This window comes from Tenrec ecaudatus, chromosome 5, assembly GCF_050624435.1.
Source record: "Tenrec ecaudatus isolate mTenEca1 chromosome 5, mTenEca1.hap1, whole genome shotgun sequence".
In the NCBI taxonomy this organism is placed as follows: domain Eukaryota; kingdom Metazoa; phylum Chordata; class Mammalia; order Afrosoricida; family Tenrecidae; genus Tenrec; species Tenrec ecaudatus.
In genome coordinates, this window is record NC_134534.1 from 66673119 (window position 1) to 66695323 (window position 22205).

The 22205-nt window shown below is 42.0% G+C and overlaps 1 protein-coding gene and 1 pseudogene across 1 annotated transcript in view; one reads left to right on the top strand and one right to left on the bottom strand.

Moving 5' to 3' along the window:
* Positions 1-11548, top strand: part of TRPA1 (transient receptor potential cation channel subfamily A member 1) — a 54069-nt gene extending 42521 nt beyond the window's left edge. Inside the window, exons 22-27 of the mRNA XM_075550837.1 lie at positions 1317-1446; positions 2039-2221; positions 4260-4328; positions 8484-8597; positions 10196-10293; positions 11350-11548. Coding sequence (XP_075406952.1) covers positions 1317-1446; positions 2039-2221; positions 4260-4328; positions 8484-8597; positions 10196-10293; positions 11350-11548 — 793 coding nt within the window. The remainder of the gene's footprint in view (positions 1-1316; positions 1447-2038; positions 2222-4259; positions 4329-8483; positions 8598-10195; positions 10294-11349) is intronic.
* Positions 11549-16904: 5356 nt separating this feature from the next.
* On the bottom strand, positions 16905-18684 carry LOC142449106 (fructose-bisphosphate aldolase B pseudogene; annotated as a pseudogene).
* Positions 18685-22205: the final 3521 nt, after the last annotated feature.

Sequence of the window (22205 nt, forward strand, 5' to 3'; positions counted from 1 at the left end):
CAGCAAGGCCCTGGTGCTTGGCAGAGGGTGTAGCAAGGTCAGAAGAGCAGGGGCTGGAGGTCAAGAGGATTCCGGAGTGACCCTCGCATTGTCATGCCCTCAGATCAGCTTGTTCAATGGTCTTCGAGAATACTGGATTTCTGTCTGAATTTAGTTTCTGAGATTCTGAAATCCCTTTAATCTTTATAATCTTGTGAGTACTTTTCTAATATATAGAGCATTATTGGTATGTGCTTCACATACCATACAATGTAATCATTCATTCATATTAAGAAAATTTGTGCATAATCACCACAATCAATTTCAGAAAAATTTCTTCTCTTGTGCTCATTGCTAACAGCTTCCAGTTCTGCCTGTCCCCCTCATACCACACTCTCATCGAGTTACTGCCTCTGCAGACCTACCTATTCTGGATTGCTTATACAGAAAACCATGCAAAACAAAACTCGATCACACAAAGTCATACAGAGCAAACAACCAAAATCCCAACAACAATGACTAGACAAAACAGAAAAACTTATAAGAGAAAGCAGAAAATATCAAACACTGAGTACGTTGTCTTTGCCAAAGGAAATGACAACGCTCATGGCCGAGAACACACCAACATCTATTTCACAATCGCACAGGGTCGGATGCTGCAGAAAGAAAGGAAGTGGAAGGGGGCTGTGAGAGGGGGGAAGAGAAGTCGCTTGTGACCAGCTGCACTGTAATAGGGATCTTCAGAGCTTGAGTTCATGAAACCCATCCCAAAGGCACAGGCTCACACAGACTCCTGTAGACACCCAAAGACATGGACGAGCTCACACAAACCTATACTAGCTGATGCATGCAAACTCTTGTCCACTAGCACGGTTTCCACTCCAGTTTACGTCCAGTTCTGTTATTCTTTACCGAGCAGTAAGTTGCATTATTTTTCACTGAGAAGCACCATTGCTTTGAGTAGCACTATTATTTGTATTCATTGATTGCTTTATTTTAAATTACTTTCTATGTTATCTGGGTATTTATTATTTGGCTATGGGTAAGCTATGAGATTTCTCTTACTTGAGGTAAAGTGAGGTTCATTGGTCCCTTGAGAAATGCATTGAAGGTAAAGATAAAACCCAAAGGGGAAGAAAGGTAACCAAAATCACTTGATGAATGATCTGAAAAGAAAACATGACCACTCGTGAATTCTCATGTCTACTTATAAAAACCTCAATTATTTATTTAGTTGATGAAATCTCATGCCTGACATTATTCATAATAAGTGTTAACACTGAATCCCAAAATAGAATCGACCCTAAAGGAAGTAATCTTTTCATTTCCTCTCGCAGGTTTGAAAACTGTGGCATATTCATAGTTATGCTGCAAGTCATCATGAAAACCCTGCTGAGGTCCACCGTTGTTTTCACCTTCCTCCTCATGGCCTTCGGGCTCAGCTTTTACGTCCTCCTGAGCGTGCAGGTGAGGTGCTACTGTGGATACTGGAAATATGTATTCATGCTTAAATGCCGATGACCTAGAAAACTCAGAATGACGTAAAAACCATAGCCCCTGAGTACTTTCTTTTATTTGCTTCATCTGGTATAATAGCATTAGACTGATTTTCATTTCAGAGAAACTGAATAGTCATGAGAAAATGACATTTTCTATTGTCCGAATGTTAGGGGTTTATTATTGATAGCATGTGCATAAAAGGTCAAAAAAATAATTTATTGCATGTGCAGAAAAGCTCTTTCTGGTAACTACCACCATTTTATTTTTTAAAAAATGTAATCACTGTTTTTGAGTAGCGATGGTGTTGTGGGTCGGCTGTTGGGCAGCTAAGCACAAGTTCAACCCACCAGCTGCTCTGCAGATGAAAGACGATGCTGTTTGCTCTCCGAAAGAGAGACAGTCCCAGAAACTCTATGCAGGGTTGCTATGAGTTGCGATGTACTGGATGTCAGTGGGTTGGTTGGTTTTGGTTTTTAATAATGATTTTTATAATCCTGCAGGAACTATAAAACTTTTTTAAAATTTTGTGTTTCATTTTTACATTGTGGTCTTTTCTTAGGATGCCTTCAGCCATCCACTGCTTTCTATCATCCAGACCTTCAGCATGATGCTTGGAGATATCAATTATCGGGATTCCTTTCTAGAACCCTTCTTGAGGGACGAATTGGCATATCCACTTCTGTCCTTTATACAACTTATTACATTCACATTGTTTGTTCCAATTGTCCTCATGAATTTACTGGTAAGTAATCCTCCCTTGTATTTCCTTTGTGGTTGTTCCACGGGGGCATCTAATAATAATGACTCAGAGTTTCTTTAATCTCATCTCTTAGAGGGAAGGACAGCTCACTTCTATTCCGTTACCAGTGACAGTCTCAGAAACTCACAGGGACAGCTTGACTCCATCCTATGAGCCGGTCACTATGACTCATATGACTGAGTTGGGACTGACTGTATGGCTGTGAATTGTAGTGCTTGCAGCATGCCAGGCAATGTGTGAGGATCGGGGTACACAATGGCACATTCACTTGGCAAGTGCTTATCAAGCATCTTCTGAATAGCAGGCATTTTTCTAGGTGTGGAAACAGTGGTGAACAGAGCAGAACAATCCTCTGACTGGGAATCAACCATGAAGTTAGATAATAAACAAATACATGCATAGCACAATGCCCTGGTAACTGCTATGAACACCTGGTCTGCAGGTGAAGAGGATGAAGAGAGATGCTGTGTGGGTCTGTTGGGTCAAAGGATAGGCTGAGACCTTAGGAAGTTAGGATGAAGACCTTGTCTCTGCTCTTGAATTTCTCATTGATCAGAGATTCAAGTGGACAAGCACCTGTCATGCAGCTCTTCTCTGCAGCATTTGGGCATCTCTTGAAGAATCCATCCATCACGCTCTGTTCTAATGATCCTTATGCGTTGTCACTAGAGTGATGTCCTGACAATGAAAAGTTGAGCACAACTTGTTGCTCTTCAAAGTCCTTTTTAAATGATTCTTCAGGAGTTTCAATCCCAATGAAAGCCACCAGCATAGCATTCGTGGGCCACTATGATGCTGCTCAGTTCCCATGCAGGCCTCTTTTTGTGGACTAAAGTCAGGTCTGAGTTTAGGCACCGAGTAACAGGCTTTCTCCTTACCCTTGGCCTTTGTAAGGCTGTTCTTTGTCCTGGGACACCCCTCGGCCTTGAGTTCACTCTTTCTGAGCTTTCAAATCTCAGATTAAGCATCATGTCCTGTAGGCAGACCCCTTTTTGTGTTATCACAAATTGGGGGGTGGGCACAGTGATGATAATAATAAAATCTGCTTTATAGGCTGTGTGAAGATTAAACAAGCTAAGACAAAACACTTAAAGCAATGCTTGGCAGATCATAAGCATTCAATAAATGTTAGCTACTATTAGATATTAATTATTGATCAATTCTCTGACTCACAAACTCAGATGTTTTCAGAGCCCAGATAAGTATCTGAAATGTGTGGAGCAATTTTGTTGGAAGCTGTTGACAACAAGATAGACCCTCCATTGAAAGCATAGATTCCCATACTTATTGTGGCCTACAGCCCCCTTTTAAAATATATATTTATATATTACTCCATGCCACCAGGAAATTGAAAACTTTTGGACTGGCTCTTTCCTCTGTGGCTACAGTGCCCAAGAAGCTGGTTCAGCATTGGTGGATACAAAGTGGATCCCAAATAAATGACTGGATATAGTTAATTTCATCTTTGTCAGATGGTATTGAGTTCAAAGCTTTCTCTCACCTAATTCTGTCCAGTGTTAGATTTCTAGGTGGGGGGTTCGTAAGAGCCTCGTCCACCCCTAAAGTGCACCATTCCCTGCCTATCATGTGTGGGATACAAACTCATTGCTTCAGTTTGATGTAAATTGTGCATTTTTTAAAGGTGGTATTGTCTTCCTTAGACGGCATGCTCTTGGATTTTCCGACCATGTTGTGTGCCTACACCCGATTGCAATCTATGTTTAAATACTCCTCTCTCGAGTACAGCACACACTGTTACTTTACATTGAAATGAATTTCTGATTACTTTGATAGTGATTCAGATTACTGGACCAACCAGCGGGGATGCCCCCATTGCAAAGGGTTCTAGGCTTGGCAGCTCTCTGTAAAGTGGAGTAGTCATGCGATTCGAGTTCCTTATTGACACAATGCAAGTGTATCGCCTCCCTTACCTGTCGAAAGTTAACCACCGAGACCATTTATGTGTCTTTTTAGAGGAGCCATTAAATAGGTAATGATTAAGTGCTGTGCTGTCCTGCAGATTGGTCTGGCAGTTGGGGACATTGCCGAGGTACAGAAACATGCATCGCTGAAGAGGATCGCTATGCAGGTGAATATTCTCTTTAAGACTCACTTAAATCACCACTGTGAGGAACAGGTGACTTTCTGGGATTCGGTGATTCTATACAACTATGTACTCAATACCAGGAAGGACCATCAAACCATGATGCTTTCTCCACTGTGCCAAGTGTCAAAAAGGATAACATAAAAATTTTTAACATAAAATTTTAAAAGGTGACCCAGAACAATATAAGCAGAGACACTGAGAAACAACCTAGCCATGACTCCTTTTTACACTAGCATGTGACCATCCAGTGAGCCAGTGCTGGACCAAGTACATCTCAGGAACTGGGTGATCGGTCTTATCCACTGGCAAAATCCATGCTAGTCAACACTATGCTTCGTGACATAGCTGTATGGTGTAACACAGGATATCTTTGAAGATGTTGTTAGGGAAGAATATTGAATATGCCCTGGATGACCACCAGAAGAATAAACAAATCCATCTTAGAAGAAGTACAGCCAGAATGCTCTTTAGAAGCGAGGATGGTAAGATTTTGTACCATGTACTTGAGACTTCATATCAGGAGAGATCACTCCCTGGAGATAGGCAGCTGGCTGGCAAAAGTGGAGGGTCAGCAAACAAAAGGAAGATCCTCCAGGTGATGGAGAATCACAGTGGCTGCAAGAATCGACTCAAACAAAGCAAGAATTGTGAGGCCGACACGAGAATTGGGCAGTGTTTCATTTGGTTGTACACGGGATCCCTATACGTCAGGACCAACTCAACAGTACCCAACAACAATGGTCCAAAGAGCTTGAGACATTACAGAACGGGGGGGGGGGGGGTGAGGGGGCGGGGGGGACCATATGAATTAAAAGATGGAATTGTCAGGTACAAAAAACAAATGCAAACATAACAAAGGGAATGCTAGGTGGAAGAACAGGCATATGAGGTGGGCGTTGACAGATGGGTGGAATTTGGAAGGACAGAGAGACTTTTCCCACAAGGAGAAATCTAGGAGGCCCAATGGTCCAAAAGCTGCACTACGGGAACATGGCTGCAGAGAAGAGATGGTAAGATGACTCATGTTAGAGGGCAAAGAGTTTGTCCCAGATGATAGTTTTACTTAAACACAGGGTGAAAAACAAAAGAAAAGAACAAACTGAACTTTGAAAGAAAGGACAGCAGAAGATGAAGTGTTTCAAGTTATTCTGGTAGTTGGGGGACACAGTATCAGCAACAGAAGGAAAACAGTATTTAAGTGGATCTGTTATTATCTCTGTTTAGTGGGGAATGATTGGCGGAAAGAGCAAATGACAGGTTGTTATGGAAACAAAGGTGGAATTGTGAATTCCAAGGTGGTTGAGAAGGAAAGGAGGGGGTTTGTGATCTCATGGGCAGTGCCTCCTCATTATCCTGTTAACTCTTAAAAATACAAGGGAAAGAAATAAAATGACCCAAAAGAGCAGCAGAATTAGCTAAAATGTCTCAGTAGAAGACCCACTACCCTGCAGTGTTCATAGAATTGATTTGAAAACCATAATTCTGTTTTTGTTTACCCTGCTCCCTAAACAAACCAGTACACAGGTCTGGAAAAGAGGACGCCAAAGCAATTACCTTCATGCTATCTGCTTCCTGCTTTGAATCAGGACCAGCATTGCCTAGAAAACCAGGAATCCAGTTTTCTTTTTCCCTTGAGTTGGTTTAAGAAAAACAAAAAAAAAGTCTGCATCCATTCAAAGTCAATGTTTCAGGATGCAACACAAGCCGGGGCCTAAGGAAACATGCGGTACTCTGGTTCATGTAGGGACAGTTTGTCCTCTCACAGAGGAGCTCAAAGAGCAGTCAGGACAGAAAGACTCCCTTGGAACAGAATCACTACATAAACCACAAGAGATGGAAGTACTTTGAGTCTGGAAGCTCTGGATCCCCAATATCTAGCGCAGCTCTCTCTCTCTCTCTCTCTCTCTCTCTCTCTCTCTCTCTCTCTCTCTCTCTCTCTCTCTCTCTCTCTCTCTGTCACTCACACACACACACACACTCACACTCACACACACACACCCCCATTTGTCTATCTGGCTGTAACTGGGAAGGGAAGCCTATGGAGTACATCTGACTCTTTAAGGTGTAAAGCCCACTGCACGGAGGGGGTAAAGATGCTTCCTGAGGACAGTGCAAGCGCATGTAATGGATCCCACAAGACCCAGTTTGGACTATTTGAGAACCCATCAGCTCCTCTATAGCGTGCATGGAGTTAAGACGCACCCTGCACTTCATCTGCTGGCGAACACTGAGCCTGAATAGATCTTCCCTCAATAAGGGTGAGCTGGTCAATTATCAATCCATCAACTTCAGTTGGCAATGTGGAAGATGCGCTTAAGAATATTTAAGGGAAACCTTTGGGAAATATTAGGGATGAAAGTAAATTCTATAAAGACAAGGAGCATGTGATTAACATTTTAACTAATGAATTTTCTTAAATAATGCAAAAATGAAACTGTTAAATAGAAAACTAAGAGGAATTGGCAATTGAGACTACACACTATATGTCAGTTAAAATTAATGGAAAGAGACTAATTTTTCTAAGGACAGCTTCATGCCAGTTTTGATTTGTGAGGATTTAGGGGTTTGGGAATAACAGAAATTCTTAAGTGTAAAGCAATAGAGCAAATAACATGCTTGCTTCAAAAAAAGTTCTCCTCCAGAATACTCCAGTGATGTTGGAGGAAAAGGTGGAGTTTCACAGGTTGTTGCTCAAGGATTATATGCCACCAGGCTGTTATAATATGTGAAGACTGGTATACCATTTATAGACTCATTAAACTCAACTCAATGCCTTCGAGTCAATGCATTAGGTGTTCAAACATAATCTACTAAGGCCCCTGATAGCTAAATAAGGAATGAGTACAAGGTAAGTACTCTAGAGAATCATGATAAGAGTGACAGCGACAAACACTGAACCTGATCAAATGATCAACTGTTTGTGTATAATTATATATGTGGTTAATAAATTAAATGCAAACATTTCAAACATCAAGAAAAGCAAAATTTTATATATTAAAAATATTCCTTATTTAGGTAGAAAAGGGAGGAGGTAGAGGGAAAAAGAGCAAGACATTAAATATATTTTTTCACCTTTAATAATTTCTATGGACAAGAGTTAAAAGCTATTGGCTGTCTTTTGATTTGCTAAGTATACATTATTGATCTGAGGAAGACTTGCATCAGTTGATATGAGTTATTATTACTAAGTAATGTAATCAGCAAAAGGATGGTAGTCATTCAAATCAGAACAGCGAATAAAAGCAAACACTGTTTGTGTCTGTAGTGGCCCTGTGACACAGTGTGGCAGAGTAAAGAACAAGGAAATGAAACAAACCAAGCAAACTCAAAAAGGAGGACTGAAGTAGAATTAAGCTGGATATGAACAGCAATGTGTTCATTCAACAAATCTTTACTATTTCTTATTATGTGCCAGTCACTACACGCCATGATGATCACAATAACACCCCCGCATAGTAGACGCAACAGGCGTGAACCAGCCCGAGATTAATTTGACAAACACACACATACACACACACACACACACACAATTGGACAATATAAAATGAAACTAAATGCAAATGCATGCTTAAAATAGGAAACAAGATAAAGAATTTGCTGCTAACAATACCGCAAGTTTACTTAAGCGACAGCGTGGGGTAACTATCTGCAGCTACTGCGTGCTCTAGCACAGCATTAGAGATCTCGAATTCTCTGGGACGTGCTCTCTGTGTTCTCCCAGTCCCCTCTCGCCTGTTAAAGGACTCTATTCCAACCACTCCTATGTTCTAGTACAGTAACCACCCCGAGTGGACGAAATCCTTTTCTTCTTTAGAGTCACACCCTCTCTCCCATCCTCCTGTAAAGTAATTATCTGCTGGTGTAAATTGCACTTCTCCTTTAAACATCTTACCTCCCCACCTCCCCCAGCTACCAACTGTTGCCCTTGTGTGTCAGTGGAGGAAGTGAGAGAGCTAGTAGGGTCAAATGACTGCCACTAGGGGCTCAGGAGACCTGGCCTGACCAGCTGTTTGGATATAATTCAGGACACGGGAGTCAGGTTCCTTTTGTTGTATGAATTCATGATTACGCAGTGCTGTGTAAGAATCCCAGATACCACCTAATGTTGCCTGTCACTAAACCCACAATGAATTCTAGGTGAAACTTCATACCAGCTTAGAGAAGAAACTGCCACTGTGCTTCCTACAAAAAGTAGATCAAGAGAGGATCATCGTGTACCCCAACAGACCCAGATATGATGGGGGAGTGATCGTAAGTGCTATTGATGGGCATCCATTCACTTTGTGCTGTTGGTACGGGTGCCCTTTTGTAGCGGTTGAGTCTGCTCTGCTGAAGGGGAAGAAGAACTTGAAAAGAAGGTGACAGAAGGCAAGGAGGAAGCTACTTGCTCTCCTCTTCCAGGTGCCTCCTACGTAGTATGTAGCATCTGTGTTGAATATGCATTATGTAACTTGGGGACAGATAGGTGGGTGGTCCAGGTGTACTGTGTGTGTGTGTGTGTGTGTGTAGTATAAGTATACTTTGTTTTGTATTGTCAGCGATCACTGACGTGTGCGTGTGGGTGCATTAAAGGAAAGACAAAACCATCGGAGACTAAGCAGAGACAGTGAAAAAGAGTCCATAATGTCGCGTTGGCAGACCTGGGTGTCAATTCCAGCTGGGCCTGAATTTGCTCCTTACTTGTAAGAGTGCTTCTTCTGAATTTGTTGTAGGTTACTTTTCTTCTGTGTGGTCATAAAACGATAAAATCCATCTAAGTAACATGATAAGCTGTCATCCAATTCCACATACCACCATATCGGATTTCACTCATATCCATAGTTGAAATGACTACCCAACCACAAATACTCAGCAGTTAGCTCTCCTGAGTCCCCAATCCATAGATTCGCTGGCTCCTTGTATCTCCATGCATAGTCCTCAAAGGCAAATCAATTCAGCAAGTTTCAAACCAGACTCATGACCTCTACACCTGCTTTAGAAAGAGATGAGGAATCTGAGTCCTTCTTCAAGGTCATTCATCTCAATTAATATCAACACCCTTCATTTGCCTGCACCCCCAGCCACTGTAGAATCATTCTCAACAGTCCCTCTCAATGCCCAGGCTTTGCCCCCTTTGACCTCCAGGGTGACTTTCCCCCGCCTTCTTTGGCCTGTACTCCTAGAATTACCTGACTACAGGTCATTTCACATTGGAACTTCATTCTATCCGGTCTGTTCTTGGTTTTGAACCCAATTGCTATTGTGTCCTTTCTGACTCATCTTGACCATGCAAGGCAGAGTTTCCAAGGCTGGGGAAGCACACTGCCACATCTTTCCCCATTGGGGCAGCTGGTGGGTTAGAGCACCGGCCATTTGTCTCATGGCTGAGGGCTTTAACTAGTGCACAACCAGGGTTCCAATCCATGGTTTAAAAGACTCTCAATTAAAGCAGAAATTAGACAAGTTCTCAGAAACTTCCCCCCAAGAAATGTGGTTGGTTGATGATTCAGTGGTCTTGTATAAGTCAGAGCATTTTCAATAGCTAAACATCCCCTATGGGAGAGCGTCCTTTGTGAAACTATGAAGTGATTCAGTTAAGCTGTTTCCTCAATGACTTCTGACCCCAACCCACTCTTTCTTTGTTATCTCTAGACCCTGTGTCTGCTGCGAGAGTGCTGGGTAGGCCTTGGCTCTAGTGCTCTTTACATTCATCTCTCATAACAAGCTACGAGTTTCTTGAGAGTCAAGGTTATGTCTTATGAATATTTATCCTGGGGCAATGGTATAATGCCTCAATTATGGCACCTGATTTAAAAAAAAGTTTCCTGAGTGGAGTTTAACTTGAGAAACTATTGTGTTTTATCCCACAGTGTTTATTTCATTATATCTTCTCCATCAAAGAAGCAGGACAAGAAGCACCAAATGTTGATACATCTTTAGAAACAGAAGTATTGAAGCAAAAATACCGGTATGCATTTTTCCTTCTCCCTGTATTTGAGACCCTTGAAATTCTTACGAAATAATGCATGGTATGTTGTTCTATTGTATACTCTTGCTTACCTCCTATATCCAGTCATCTTGGGGCAGCAGTAGCTCAGTGATAGAATTCCACCATCCCCGAGTGATACTCAAGTTTGACATTTCATCAGTGTAGCTACCAAGCTACTTGTCAATGGAGATGTGCATGTGGCTATTTTGCTAAACAGGTCTCATCAGAGCTTCCAAGCTAGGACAGAGGAGGAATAAAGTTCTGACATTCTACTTTTGAAAACCAGCCAATGCAAACCCCATGGATCACCACAACCCAGTGGTGTATTGGGTGGGGAGTTACTTTAACCAAGGACTGATGCAACAGTAGCTTACCACAACCACATAGTAAGCCATGCTCTATGGAATGATGGTGCCAGTACATCTACAGGAGATGTGTTTCAGACCCCCAGCAATTTTTTTATTGTTGTGGATCAATCACTTTGCCTTCTGAGCAATAAGTAAATGCCAATAATGTCCTTAATACTGGGGCTAATAACCTAAAATGTATTTTTCAAGAACCGCCTGCACTTGTACCTCACACATGAAAGCATTGAAGGTGTTTGAGAATCTCTGGAGAAGCCATACGGTGTGCAGATGTTAAACATGAGGGCGTTAGGGTTCATTTCTTTGGGCTGAAAGCCATGTATAACTACTTACTGTGTGATCCTCAGCAAGTTGTTAACCTCTCTGTGCAGCAATTTCTTAACCTTTACAATGGAAACAAAAATAACCCATCCATGAATTACCAGGGTCATCTTGGACTTTGTGTTGCCTTGGGGAGTTTTAGGGAGCTACACCATTCTAGAAGTCTGTGATGATTTATTTTGGCAAACTTCAAAACCTACCTACCCCTAGGAAAGATGAAGTCCACCCCGAGGGTATAACCCAAGCACAATCAATCTGTTCCAGAATACTTCTAATTCATAGGCCCTCCGAGACTGTGAAGGACTAACAATATCATTGAGAATTCATTCATGAAATATGTGTTCTTTAGGCTGAAAGATCTCACTTCTCTCCTGGAAAAGCAGCATGAACTCATCAAACTCATCATTCAGAAGATGGAGATCATCTCTGAGACGGAGGACGAGGATGACCACAGTTCTTTTCAAGACAAGTTCAAAAAGGAGCAGTTAGAGCAAAGGAACAGCAAATGGAACTGTCTGCTGAAAGCCGTAAAGTCGCAGGGCTCTTAGCCTGGGTACCCCCCCCCAACACCCCGCCCCCGCCGCCGCCTGTTATGCAGCTTCCTGTGGGGAGTTTGCCTGTCTCCATGAGTCCCATTTCCAATTCACAAACAGCGAAAAAGAGGCAAAATTCTGACTCTTATTACACTACTCGTGAAATCATCATTCCTTCATTGTTAGAATAGTACAGATAATAATCATATTTGCTGCAGTGACTGGAGTGCTATCCTTGCTGAGATGTTCACCAAGACCTTTCCCACTTAGATTTTGAATGTAGAGGAAGATCACCTACTAGAACATACATTTTAAATGATAAGGAGGACTACATGTAACTATTAGACTAGAATGAAATGCCAATACCAATGCCTGCTTGAGAAGCAGCTTAGCTAACATGTAATGCTGGTGAGAATAGCCTTCGATATCGGCTTGGACTCTAACCTGTGAGGTGCTTTTCTGTGGTGGAAAAAATTACAGGCATGGTCCTTGTAGTCTGCCTACTCCAATGAGTAGCCGACTCTTCTTGCTGATCCAGGACTCCCATTAGAGCTAACGCCCCCACACATGGAATTTATGCTACGCACGAACATTACTATACATAACATATATTACTTCTGTATAGTTTGCTTTGCCAAGGGTAATAATAAAAGTAAAAGGAATATGCTTGCTCCTAGTGATTATTGTGTGAGTCTTTTGTTGCAATTAGTTATTTTGGGATTTATAAATGCCACATTATATGTCACCTCCCCAGTGTTTTTAAATGTCCAGTCAAGACACAAATAAATCCCACACCTTTACATTGATCTTTCTCAGGCCCTTCTTTTGTCTGATTTTGTCTTCTCTTTCACCCCAGTTCCCATTCTTCAGCCACAGTTCCTGGGTTTGTGGAGACCTAAAGTCTAATACACGTATCTTTATTGTGTTAGGTGAGGTTTTCCAGAGCAGCTACACCAGTGATTTTATCTATACATATATAATGTGTGCACGATACCACTGTGTTACTCTGTAGAAACATGTAGCGCAGACCACGGCTGGCAATTCCCTGCGTGCATTGACCACGTTGCATTTCTCTATCCTTCTAAAGATGGACATCTCGGCTTGCCTCTACCATAGGTATATCACCTAACACCACAAAGACGTATATGTTATACTGAAGGCCTCCATGAACCCATGAACCATGAGTTGAGAATAGGAATGGAGGTGAAGGAGAAGATAAAATGAAATAGTCAAAGAAGTACCCTAGAAAGAACAATGAAAAAGTTCAGAATTGATTCATATTTTCCTGTGTATATTTCATATACATATGAATTTATGAGAGTATGTATATTAATATGTTGACATTCAATTATTCATTTGAAAATGAATTATTTGTGAATATATTATCTATTTATATATGAAAAGTTGAATTTATGCTACATTATCTAGCACATAGTATATAATTATATTATATAATATAATATTAAATTATATAATTTATTGCTTATTTTATATTATATTATGTCACTATACTGGTATATTAATAATTATTTATAATCTAAAATAAATAATTATAGACAGAGAGGGTGAAGATACATATTTACATCAAGAAAATGGCTCATATAGTTCTAGATGCAAGCAAGTCCAGACCCAGGCCCTATAGGCTGGTGGCTACAAAGATGGTTGAATGAAAGGTCAGCAGGTAGGTCAGGCTTGTGATTGGGAAGATGAATAAACCCAAGATTGGCATGTTAAATGGGAAAAAGAAATGGCAGGCTGCTCAGGGCTAATGGGATCGGTAGGGAAGTAGCAGGTCACTGGTTCAACCTCTGGTTTTGCACCAGAGGTCAAGGAGCAGAGGCAGGATCTGGACCTAGCACAAAGCAAGCAAACTTTTTCACGTTGTCTTGAGGAGGAAGTAGGCCACACCCCCAAGGACACTTCCTTTCTATTGCATCTGGACTGAACTGAGACATGAGATTGTATTCCACCTTAATCTTACTTACAGCAGATCCCATTATGGAACTGATTACATTGTGTTAGGTCAAATCATGGGGGGTTGTTAGGCCTTAACCACCAAGCCACTGAGAATCCTGGCTCAGTGAAGTTGATCCTACTGATGTTATGCTGAACTGTGTTATTTAAGTGTATTTTTATTTGTATTGCGCGTAGTAGACTGTGGTTCTTGTTATATTTCTCACTTTTTCTATTGGACACTCTGTTTATAAGAGACCCCTATGCTACCCTAAGTCCATGTATAAAAGGCTGCCGACAGCTGTGTACCATTTCCTTGTGTCCACCCACCACATTGTACTTCTCTCTCTTCCTCGAGATGAACAGCTGGGTTGTTTCCGCTTCCCAGTTAGATATGCTCACATTGAGACAAAGATGTAGTGTTGAACGAGAGAACATGATTATGAAACCTGACCTTTTTGCATGTGTGGCCTAACTGTGCGTGTGGCAGAGAGAAGGTGCTGCTGTTTCTTAATCTCTTGATATAAAGACGAAGGTCTCTAATCTTTATTTTCCTTAAATCAGAAAGGCCAGACATTAACAATATAGTAGCAATCGCTAGGGTTCTCCAGATCACAAATCAAATATGACCTGTGAATGATTTGAATTTGGTGCCTAATATATATATATAAACTTTAAGATGTCAAAAAGCTGATTAGACACAGAGTGGGGAGGACAAATGAAGGGGAAGACTCAGGCGGAGAACGTCAAGGGACCCAGGAACCCAAGCTGAGAAAAGAGAAAGCCTTGCTCTAGAGCCCTTACCCTGAGCTCAGACTTCTACCCTGGACTACAAGAAAATACATTTCTGTTCAATAAAGCTGCCCACGTGTGGTATTTGTGTTTACAGTCTTCAAAATCATCAAGCACACTATATCGAATCGTTTTTCATGTTTATTAAACACCAAGAATGAGTGAAATACCCCGTCATCACTGGCGGGGAACGCGGACATGCGTAGGTGAGCATCCTTGCTCTGTTTCAGGAGGCGTCACTCCCGTCACGGCCCCGCCTCTCCGCACCAACACTTGGTTCCTGCGCCCCACCGCCATCTGTCTGAGGGCTCCCTCTCTGCTTCTCTGCCTTGCTCACTAGATGTCTGCATCCAGAGGTGTGCACTCAATCCTCTCCCTAGCTTCTCTTTGCAACCTCAGCGAGTGGATTCTACTCTGCCTCTTTTCCCCAAGTGCACAGCGTTCTTGAATTTCAAATTGAATTGAAAGAAACATGAATTCGTTTTGGGGGGTGGTGGTGTCAGGGACCACCAAGTACTCCTGATTTCCTGTTTTCCATAATTGATACCTTATTCTCCCAGACGCCCAGACTTGAACCTGACACGCCGTGGAGGTTCATCTCCCGAAGGCGCACCTCTCAGTCGTCACACGCACCTTAAAAAGCGTTAAAGGCTTTCTATTTCCATCCCAGGTGATCTAATCATTACCGGCCCCTCAGCGGGACCCAGTTAGGCTGGTTTCACAGTGCTATACATTAAGACCGAATCTGAAAGACCACCGATACACCGTGACCGTGAAAATGGTTTGCACTCAGATGGATAGCACGAGCCCATCCAGGCACTCCGTGAAAAACAAGGCTCCGTAATCTGCTTCTAAAGTTAACAGCCAAGGACCCCCTACAGAGAGCCCCACCATGTAAAACACGGCTCATCGTGAATTGGGGCCAGCTAGGCTAAGGGCAATACGACCTCAGCACACTTTGTTTCCTTCAGAAAGTCCTCTACCTGCCTCTTAAAGCCCAATTCAAATGGCATCTCCACGTGGGAGCCTTCCTTGATGCTCCCAAATGAATAGGCTGCCCGCTTCCTCTCAACTAGAGTCACTGGGTGCCTTGTTTGGCTACTAGCCAAAAGGTTGCAGGTCGGAGCAAGAGAGTGGAGATCATTGGCTCCCTGCACAGCCGGGCACTCTGAGAGAACCTGGGCAGGGGCACCTGTGGGGAGGGAAAGGCAGAGTGAACCCCTTACTATGACTACCAACACACTGAGGCCACCACCTACATCAGCATTTGAGACCAGCTGAATCACCCAGCAGGTTCCCTGGTGTCGCAGTGGGTTGTGCAAGGGCAGCAGTTCAGAACACCTGCAACTGCTCGGTAGAAAGAGGAGGCTTTCTACTCCTGTCAAGATTTACAGTCACGAAAACCCTCAGGGACAGTTCTACCCTGTCCTAAATAGGGTCATTATCAGTCGGCATCGACTCAATGGCAGCGAGCTTTTAAAACATCCAGCACAAATATATACCATTTCAGACAGTAAATATCCAGAACTCATGGCTATCTCAGTGCTGAAAACAAAATACAAACCAGAAAACAAAACAGAAATATGAGTGCCCTCTGGTGGCCATTAGAAGAAGATGCTAAACACAGGGCCTTCAGGTCTGTTTCCAGTCAGCAGGGGACTTTGGAGCCGCTGGTGGCTGCTGGCCCCTGACCTTTCTTGGCTCTGTGCCACCATTATGTTCAATTACAAATATTTTTTTATGACAATCAGAAAACAGAATTCAAAGTTTACAAAAACAAAATGATAACAAAACAAAATCACAAAAGAAGGCCCAATTAGAGAAGACACAAAACGAGAGAACTTCTCCTAACAGGAAAAAAAAATCAACTCCACACCATATCCTAATAAAATCTTTGTAAACCAAAGACAAACAATTCTGAAAGCTACAAGAGAAAAACACACTACAGCCGTTTATTACTGAATGTCCATGTCTGCGTCCTGTGAAATAGGATGATTCGAGATTTGGACCTTGTATCAGCATCATAGTCTACACGGGCAGTCTTGAGTAACAAATGTCTGGCTTACTTACAACTCATGGGTACTGTCCAATCCCCATGAAGCCTATTATATTAAGATGTTGCAGTATATAAAATCATATATAATAAAAATGGGCTACTATGTGACACAAAGTAAATTGTTATGAATGCATTATCATGTTAGAAGTGTTTTTGTACATCTGGAAGAGCTTTTTTAATGTTTGTATGCCTATGAAGTCCTTATGGAACATAGACATGCATGTATTTGGACACTGCCTGGATGGATGTGATGCACTGTGCAACTATGTAACCAACCGCAAGTCTCTCAGTGGGATGAGTGTGACTCATCCCTAGAACACTGGAGTCCGGAAAACAATGGAGCAACATAGGTAAACTACTAAACGAAAATAATTCCTAATCAGTAATTCTGTTTTTGTTGTTTCATTAATTAATTTACTTTACTTGTGTTTACGAATAGGGAACTATGTAACCAACAGTGTTGATCTAATTGTGTCTCATTTCCAGGTTCTACCCTGTCCTAAATGGGTCCTTCCCATCCCTCCTATAGAGACACGTAGAAGAGACAGAACAGTGCTGACTGGTAACCTTCTAGTATGTGGAGGAGGCAGTGAAGAGTAACCCGGTGGCAGTGGCAGAGAGAAACCTGTGTGAACATACTGCCCTTTAGATGTCTGGCGGCTAGCCAGGGCCCACTTCTTAAAGGCCTTCTGGGTTGCCTTCTTGTTGGTAGACTTGGCATTACAAACAGCAAGTGCACTGGCCTGAAAGGCCTGCCCATAGGAAAAGCTTAGTGTCCGGGGTTTGGGTAGACAGCAAAGGTTGATAGCACTGAGGCTGAAAAGTAGCATCCTATTCATAATGCCACCCGACAAGGAGCTTCCAAGAACAGAGGCAGGAACAGAGCTGTGATGGTGGCCACAGCCACTTGCTCTGGAGCATACTTCTTGGAGAAGGCATGTCCAACGGTCACCATGTTGGGCTTAAAAGGGGAGCTGCCCTCCAGGTGAGCGTGCTGGTCATATGTGGGAAACAAAGATTTCTCCCAAGTTGTCTCCCCCAAATGTATGTCAAACTTAGCTGCTTGTTACACGTGGTGAATGAATATGCACTTGCAGGTCAACAGAAGTAGGTCAGGGGTTATTCTCCTTAAGGGTTATCAGCCATCCAGAGCAAGCAGACACCACTGTTTATCCCACAACAAGTAGGACCCACTCCCTTCTGATAAGGATAGTAGTTGACTATTTCCTTGTAGGAGACCTCTGAGAGGTCAAGCCCTTAAAAGGGTGACCAAGGTTAGGTCCCCATCATGAATCTAGGCCCATCTTGTCACATGTATACCCGTAGTCCCTCCCCTTCCTATCATGTGCACACACCTAGCTCATCCCCTTCCTGTTACACCTATGCCCATTGTATATCCCTTTCCTATTGCTTGTATGCCTATTAGACTGCCCCTTCCTGTGAAGTGTGGTTACCTGAAATCACACTCCCCTAAACAGATATAACCCTTGATTAGCAATAAACGGGGTCTCCGGCCGGCTGCTGGACTCCGCCACACCTCACCTTGGCTCACGCTGTGCATGGACTTGGCGGGTAAGTCATGGCCTTCCAAGAGGTGAGCATGCTACTATGAATTGTGTCTGACTCCATTATTTCAAACTCTTCTATCTCTCATGCTCTCTATGACTTTACTATAATCTTTACTTATTATTGCCGTATAATTGTGCCTACTGGATCTGTGATGATTTGTTGGGGGCCCTCCTTTCCCCCGCAAGCATGCAAGGCCTTAGAGACACTCACTACTGTGCTGGCAGTACTTCTGGTCATGGTCTCCATCGAGAATGATCATTGGTTCCACAACAGGTACCAACCCGTTTGGTTCACAGATGCTGGCATTGGCGTTCTCATGGATCTTGAGATTGGATGGAAACTGGTCAGCGATCGTCAGCGCAGCACACCAGACCACACCATTCCCAAAGTCACCCCCATCCTTTCTAGCCTAAGCCCAGTATGCAGTGAGGGCATCAGTCCTTGAGCGACGGATTGTTTACTTGTCCCTGCCAGTGGATCAGTTCCTTGGTCTAACTTGATCCCCACCCCAAGCCCCTTTTCCTCAAGAGTGGTTTTGAACAACTTCCCCTGGCTGTCCTGCTAGAGCGTCTCATGGGATAGGACTGGGGCCCCAGTGCTCCAGTTGATGGGTTGTCGCCACTGAAGTGGATTTCTCAGGACTTCTGGAGGTTCTCCTTGGGGTTCGCCACACTGATCCTCTGCAGGGGGTTCCCATTGTCTCCATTTGCAACAGGGTGCTGGCGAGGTCAGAGAGTTCCCTCTTCTGTTGGACAGGGAGGACTGGAAATCGCTGGGTCATGGGGATGCATACAGTTTGGGAGAGAAGCGTCTTCTTGGATGTCAGCAGTTGGTGAGGCAGCAGCTGCCAAAAGGGCTCTTACCAATCATTCTTCACTCAGCAGAACTGTCAGTAAAAAATGAGGAGGGAAATCAAGCCGTTCCTAAGTAAGGAGCTGCTGTAGAAATTTGCCACTACCACCCCAGTGCTGCAAGTACTGTCTAAGAGAATGAATGCTCCACATGGAAAGGAAAATGTATTAACGAAATAGCTTTATCTATGCAGGGGGAAATCAAATGATAGGAGGCACAATCTCCAACAATGCAATGTAGAAAATCATAAGGACCGAGTATATGATATTTTCAGGAAATAAGCTCAGTCACAAACTAGACCTTGAAAACAATGCAACATCAAGTTAACTTACAAAGTAAATCTATCAACTATGAGCTATATGTTGATGCTGATGAAACTACATAAGCCAATATGAGGGAGTAAAAAGCATACCGGGAGTAGATTGAATGCACTATGAATGCTTGTCTGTTAATTGTTGCCATATGTTAAACATTGTTGTAATCATGTATTTTGTAATGAGGAATTTCTAGAAATATGCTACCTATCCAAACTAACAAGCAGAGGTAGAAAACCAGTGTGGTGACCACCAAGAAATCACCAAGAAAATGCTCCAAAGGAAAGAAAGAAGAAAAAGAATTCATCACAAGAAAATATACAAGTGCAAACAAAAATAAAAACATCAAAATTTTTAAAATTAAGAAGGCACAAACATGCAGAAAACATATAGGAAAATGAATAATATAGACATATTATTTCAGCAATAGCATTATATGTAAATGGTTTAAAGACTCCTTGCAAAAAAGCAGAGACCAGATGAATGGATTTTTTTAAAGGCCCAATCTGTTCTTTTGCTATCTACAAACAAAAAAACAAAAAAAACCCCAAACATCCCTGACATAAATGAAACCACTGACTGAATTAAAACTATGGAGAAATATATTCCATGCAATCAATAAGCACAAAGATTGGTGCCATCAAGCCAATATTAGTTAAAATAAGCTTTAAATCACAATCTATGATAACATTCAGGTTAGCACCCAAACACTTCAGCCACAGCTACTTTTGCAGGAAGGTGAGTCTCCATTAAAAGCTGGGTCATGGGGCTTAATTTCCTTCTAGTGGTTACACAATTCCCATCACCAACTTAGAAAACAGCATAAAATTATAGCCAGTGGGGAGCTCCTCAGCCATTCAGACTCACTTGTACTTTTAAAGAGCAATTCATATAGAAGAACGCTCACTATACAGCAAGATACGAGGTAACCCTTCAGGGGAAGGTCAGCTTTGCTGCTTGGATAAAATGTTTGTCAAGATTTGGATACTTAAGTGCTTGAGAAAGACTAGTGGAAAAAATGTGAATGAGTAATTTTTTTAAATAAATCACTTAGAATGGCAAATGCAAATATAAGTTAGATCTTTGAATGTTTTCACTCATTCATAACACCTACTTTAAATATTTTGGATAAAAATACTTAGGAAAACCATTACAATAGGGAAAAAAATTACATATATCCAGTATCAGTAACCAGTAATGAGTTGTAGAATTTAAGCTCACAATGCAAATGTCTTCAGATTCTGAAAAATAACATTCTAGGAAATATTTACAAATGAATATACTGAGAGGTATTAATGAAGATCATTTTCAAACTGTAAAAATCTGATTTAATCAGTTTATCAGTGTTATAGTGTTACAGCTTTCAGATGGGTATGAAATCAACCAGGACTATACTAGGAAAATAGACTACTACATGACACACATCAAATTATTATTAATGCATTATTGTGTTAAAAGTGCTTTAATTTTGATTAAGAAGTGCTAGATGCCTGAAGCAAGGAATTGATCATAGATAGTCACTGAGAAGCTATCATAATCTTCAAAGAAATATTAAGGCAATAAAACCAAAATATGTTCCCAACTTAACTTTATCATGTAAATATTCTGAAGAGACCGCTTTAGACAGTGGTTTCAACTCGCCATCACTAATTACACTTGTGACCCACCGAATCCCCAGCTGGCTTTAGCCTGTCTGCACTGAACTTTTTAAAAGTTAGAAAAAGGCAGGCTCCGGGTTCTCCTGGGGCCATGTGTATATATTTTGACTATTTCAGGATACAAGGTAATGGAAGAAAGCACCTTTTGTTCATTTTTCATCCTAATGAGTACCCCCATTGACATGGGTGACACCCCCTAGATAAGACCAAGCAATAAAACACAGGACGAAACTGTGGAGGAGTAAAACCTCCCCATGTTTTGGCTGGGCACTGAGTAGCTATTTCATGATGTTTTTAAAATGTACTTCAAACTAATAAATCTTGAACCCAGAATTCGGAACTGGAGATACCCCTAAATACCTAGTAAGCACCAGATATTACAAGAGAACAGGCTCTCCACTTAACTGTGTGTTATGAGACTGAGATGTGAAGGCAGATGTTTATGGGGAAAATGACAACCCATGCATCAATCAACCCGGTTCACATTTCAAAGACCAACCACACTTGTTTTCACCATAGATTATACCTTCACTATCGGTCACTAACAAGCATATAAAAAGTTAAACTGTTTGCATTTCACAGTTATGAAGGGTGACCAGGAGATGGTAAACATACTACACGACCCATTTTTCTCAGCAAGGAGTCAGTGCCATTCAAATCCATGTTAAAGACATTGTTCTATATCTGATGTTTAAAACTAAAATATATACAGGTGGAGAAATTTCCTTTAAGATTGTTGGGTGGTCAAGATTATAATTTTAATAGGCTGAATACGTATCTATACACCCAAAAGATGAGTGGATAAATACAGGGAAAACGGAGAAAGCCTTTGCAACAAGACGTCACCAAAGTGCAAACACACGAACAAGACTCCGCAAATCCCACTAAACATCAGTTCGGCCCCATTTGAGCTGTGGTGGGCACAAACCAGTCTCCATGTGGGTTAAGAAGCCCAATGATTAGAGAATAATATAAAGCAGCATTAGTAAAAGGTGACCAATGATCCATCAAGAAATGCAAGCAGCAGGAGAAACACAAATCTTAATGAGAAAACTTTGGGGGAGAAACAGAAAATTAAACAAGGATATTGCCTCCCCCTGACAGGGGTTTGGCTCATGAGTCACAGTAATCTTTTTGTTTCAAATAAATTATCAAAATATGTCAAACGATAACTGATAGAAATGAAAGGACACACCGATAGAAGCACTGTGGGAGAATCTTATCACAGCTCCATTAGCCTAATCCCGGTCCTACATTTATGAATTGTGTGACCCACGAAGGTTATTAAAACACCGTTGCCAAGGAACGCAGGCTGGAAGAGGCAGGTTGCTGGGCCATGGCAGCCAGCGGGGATTACCAGCTGCCGGAGACATGTAGGTGCCATAACTACGTTCCCAGACTGGAGTCAGGCCTGGTCAGAAAGTCTCCAGACCTCTGATCATGTTTTGTAGTGTTGCCGCCTCATCTGACCCAGGTTA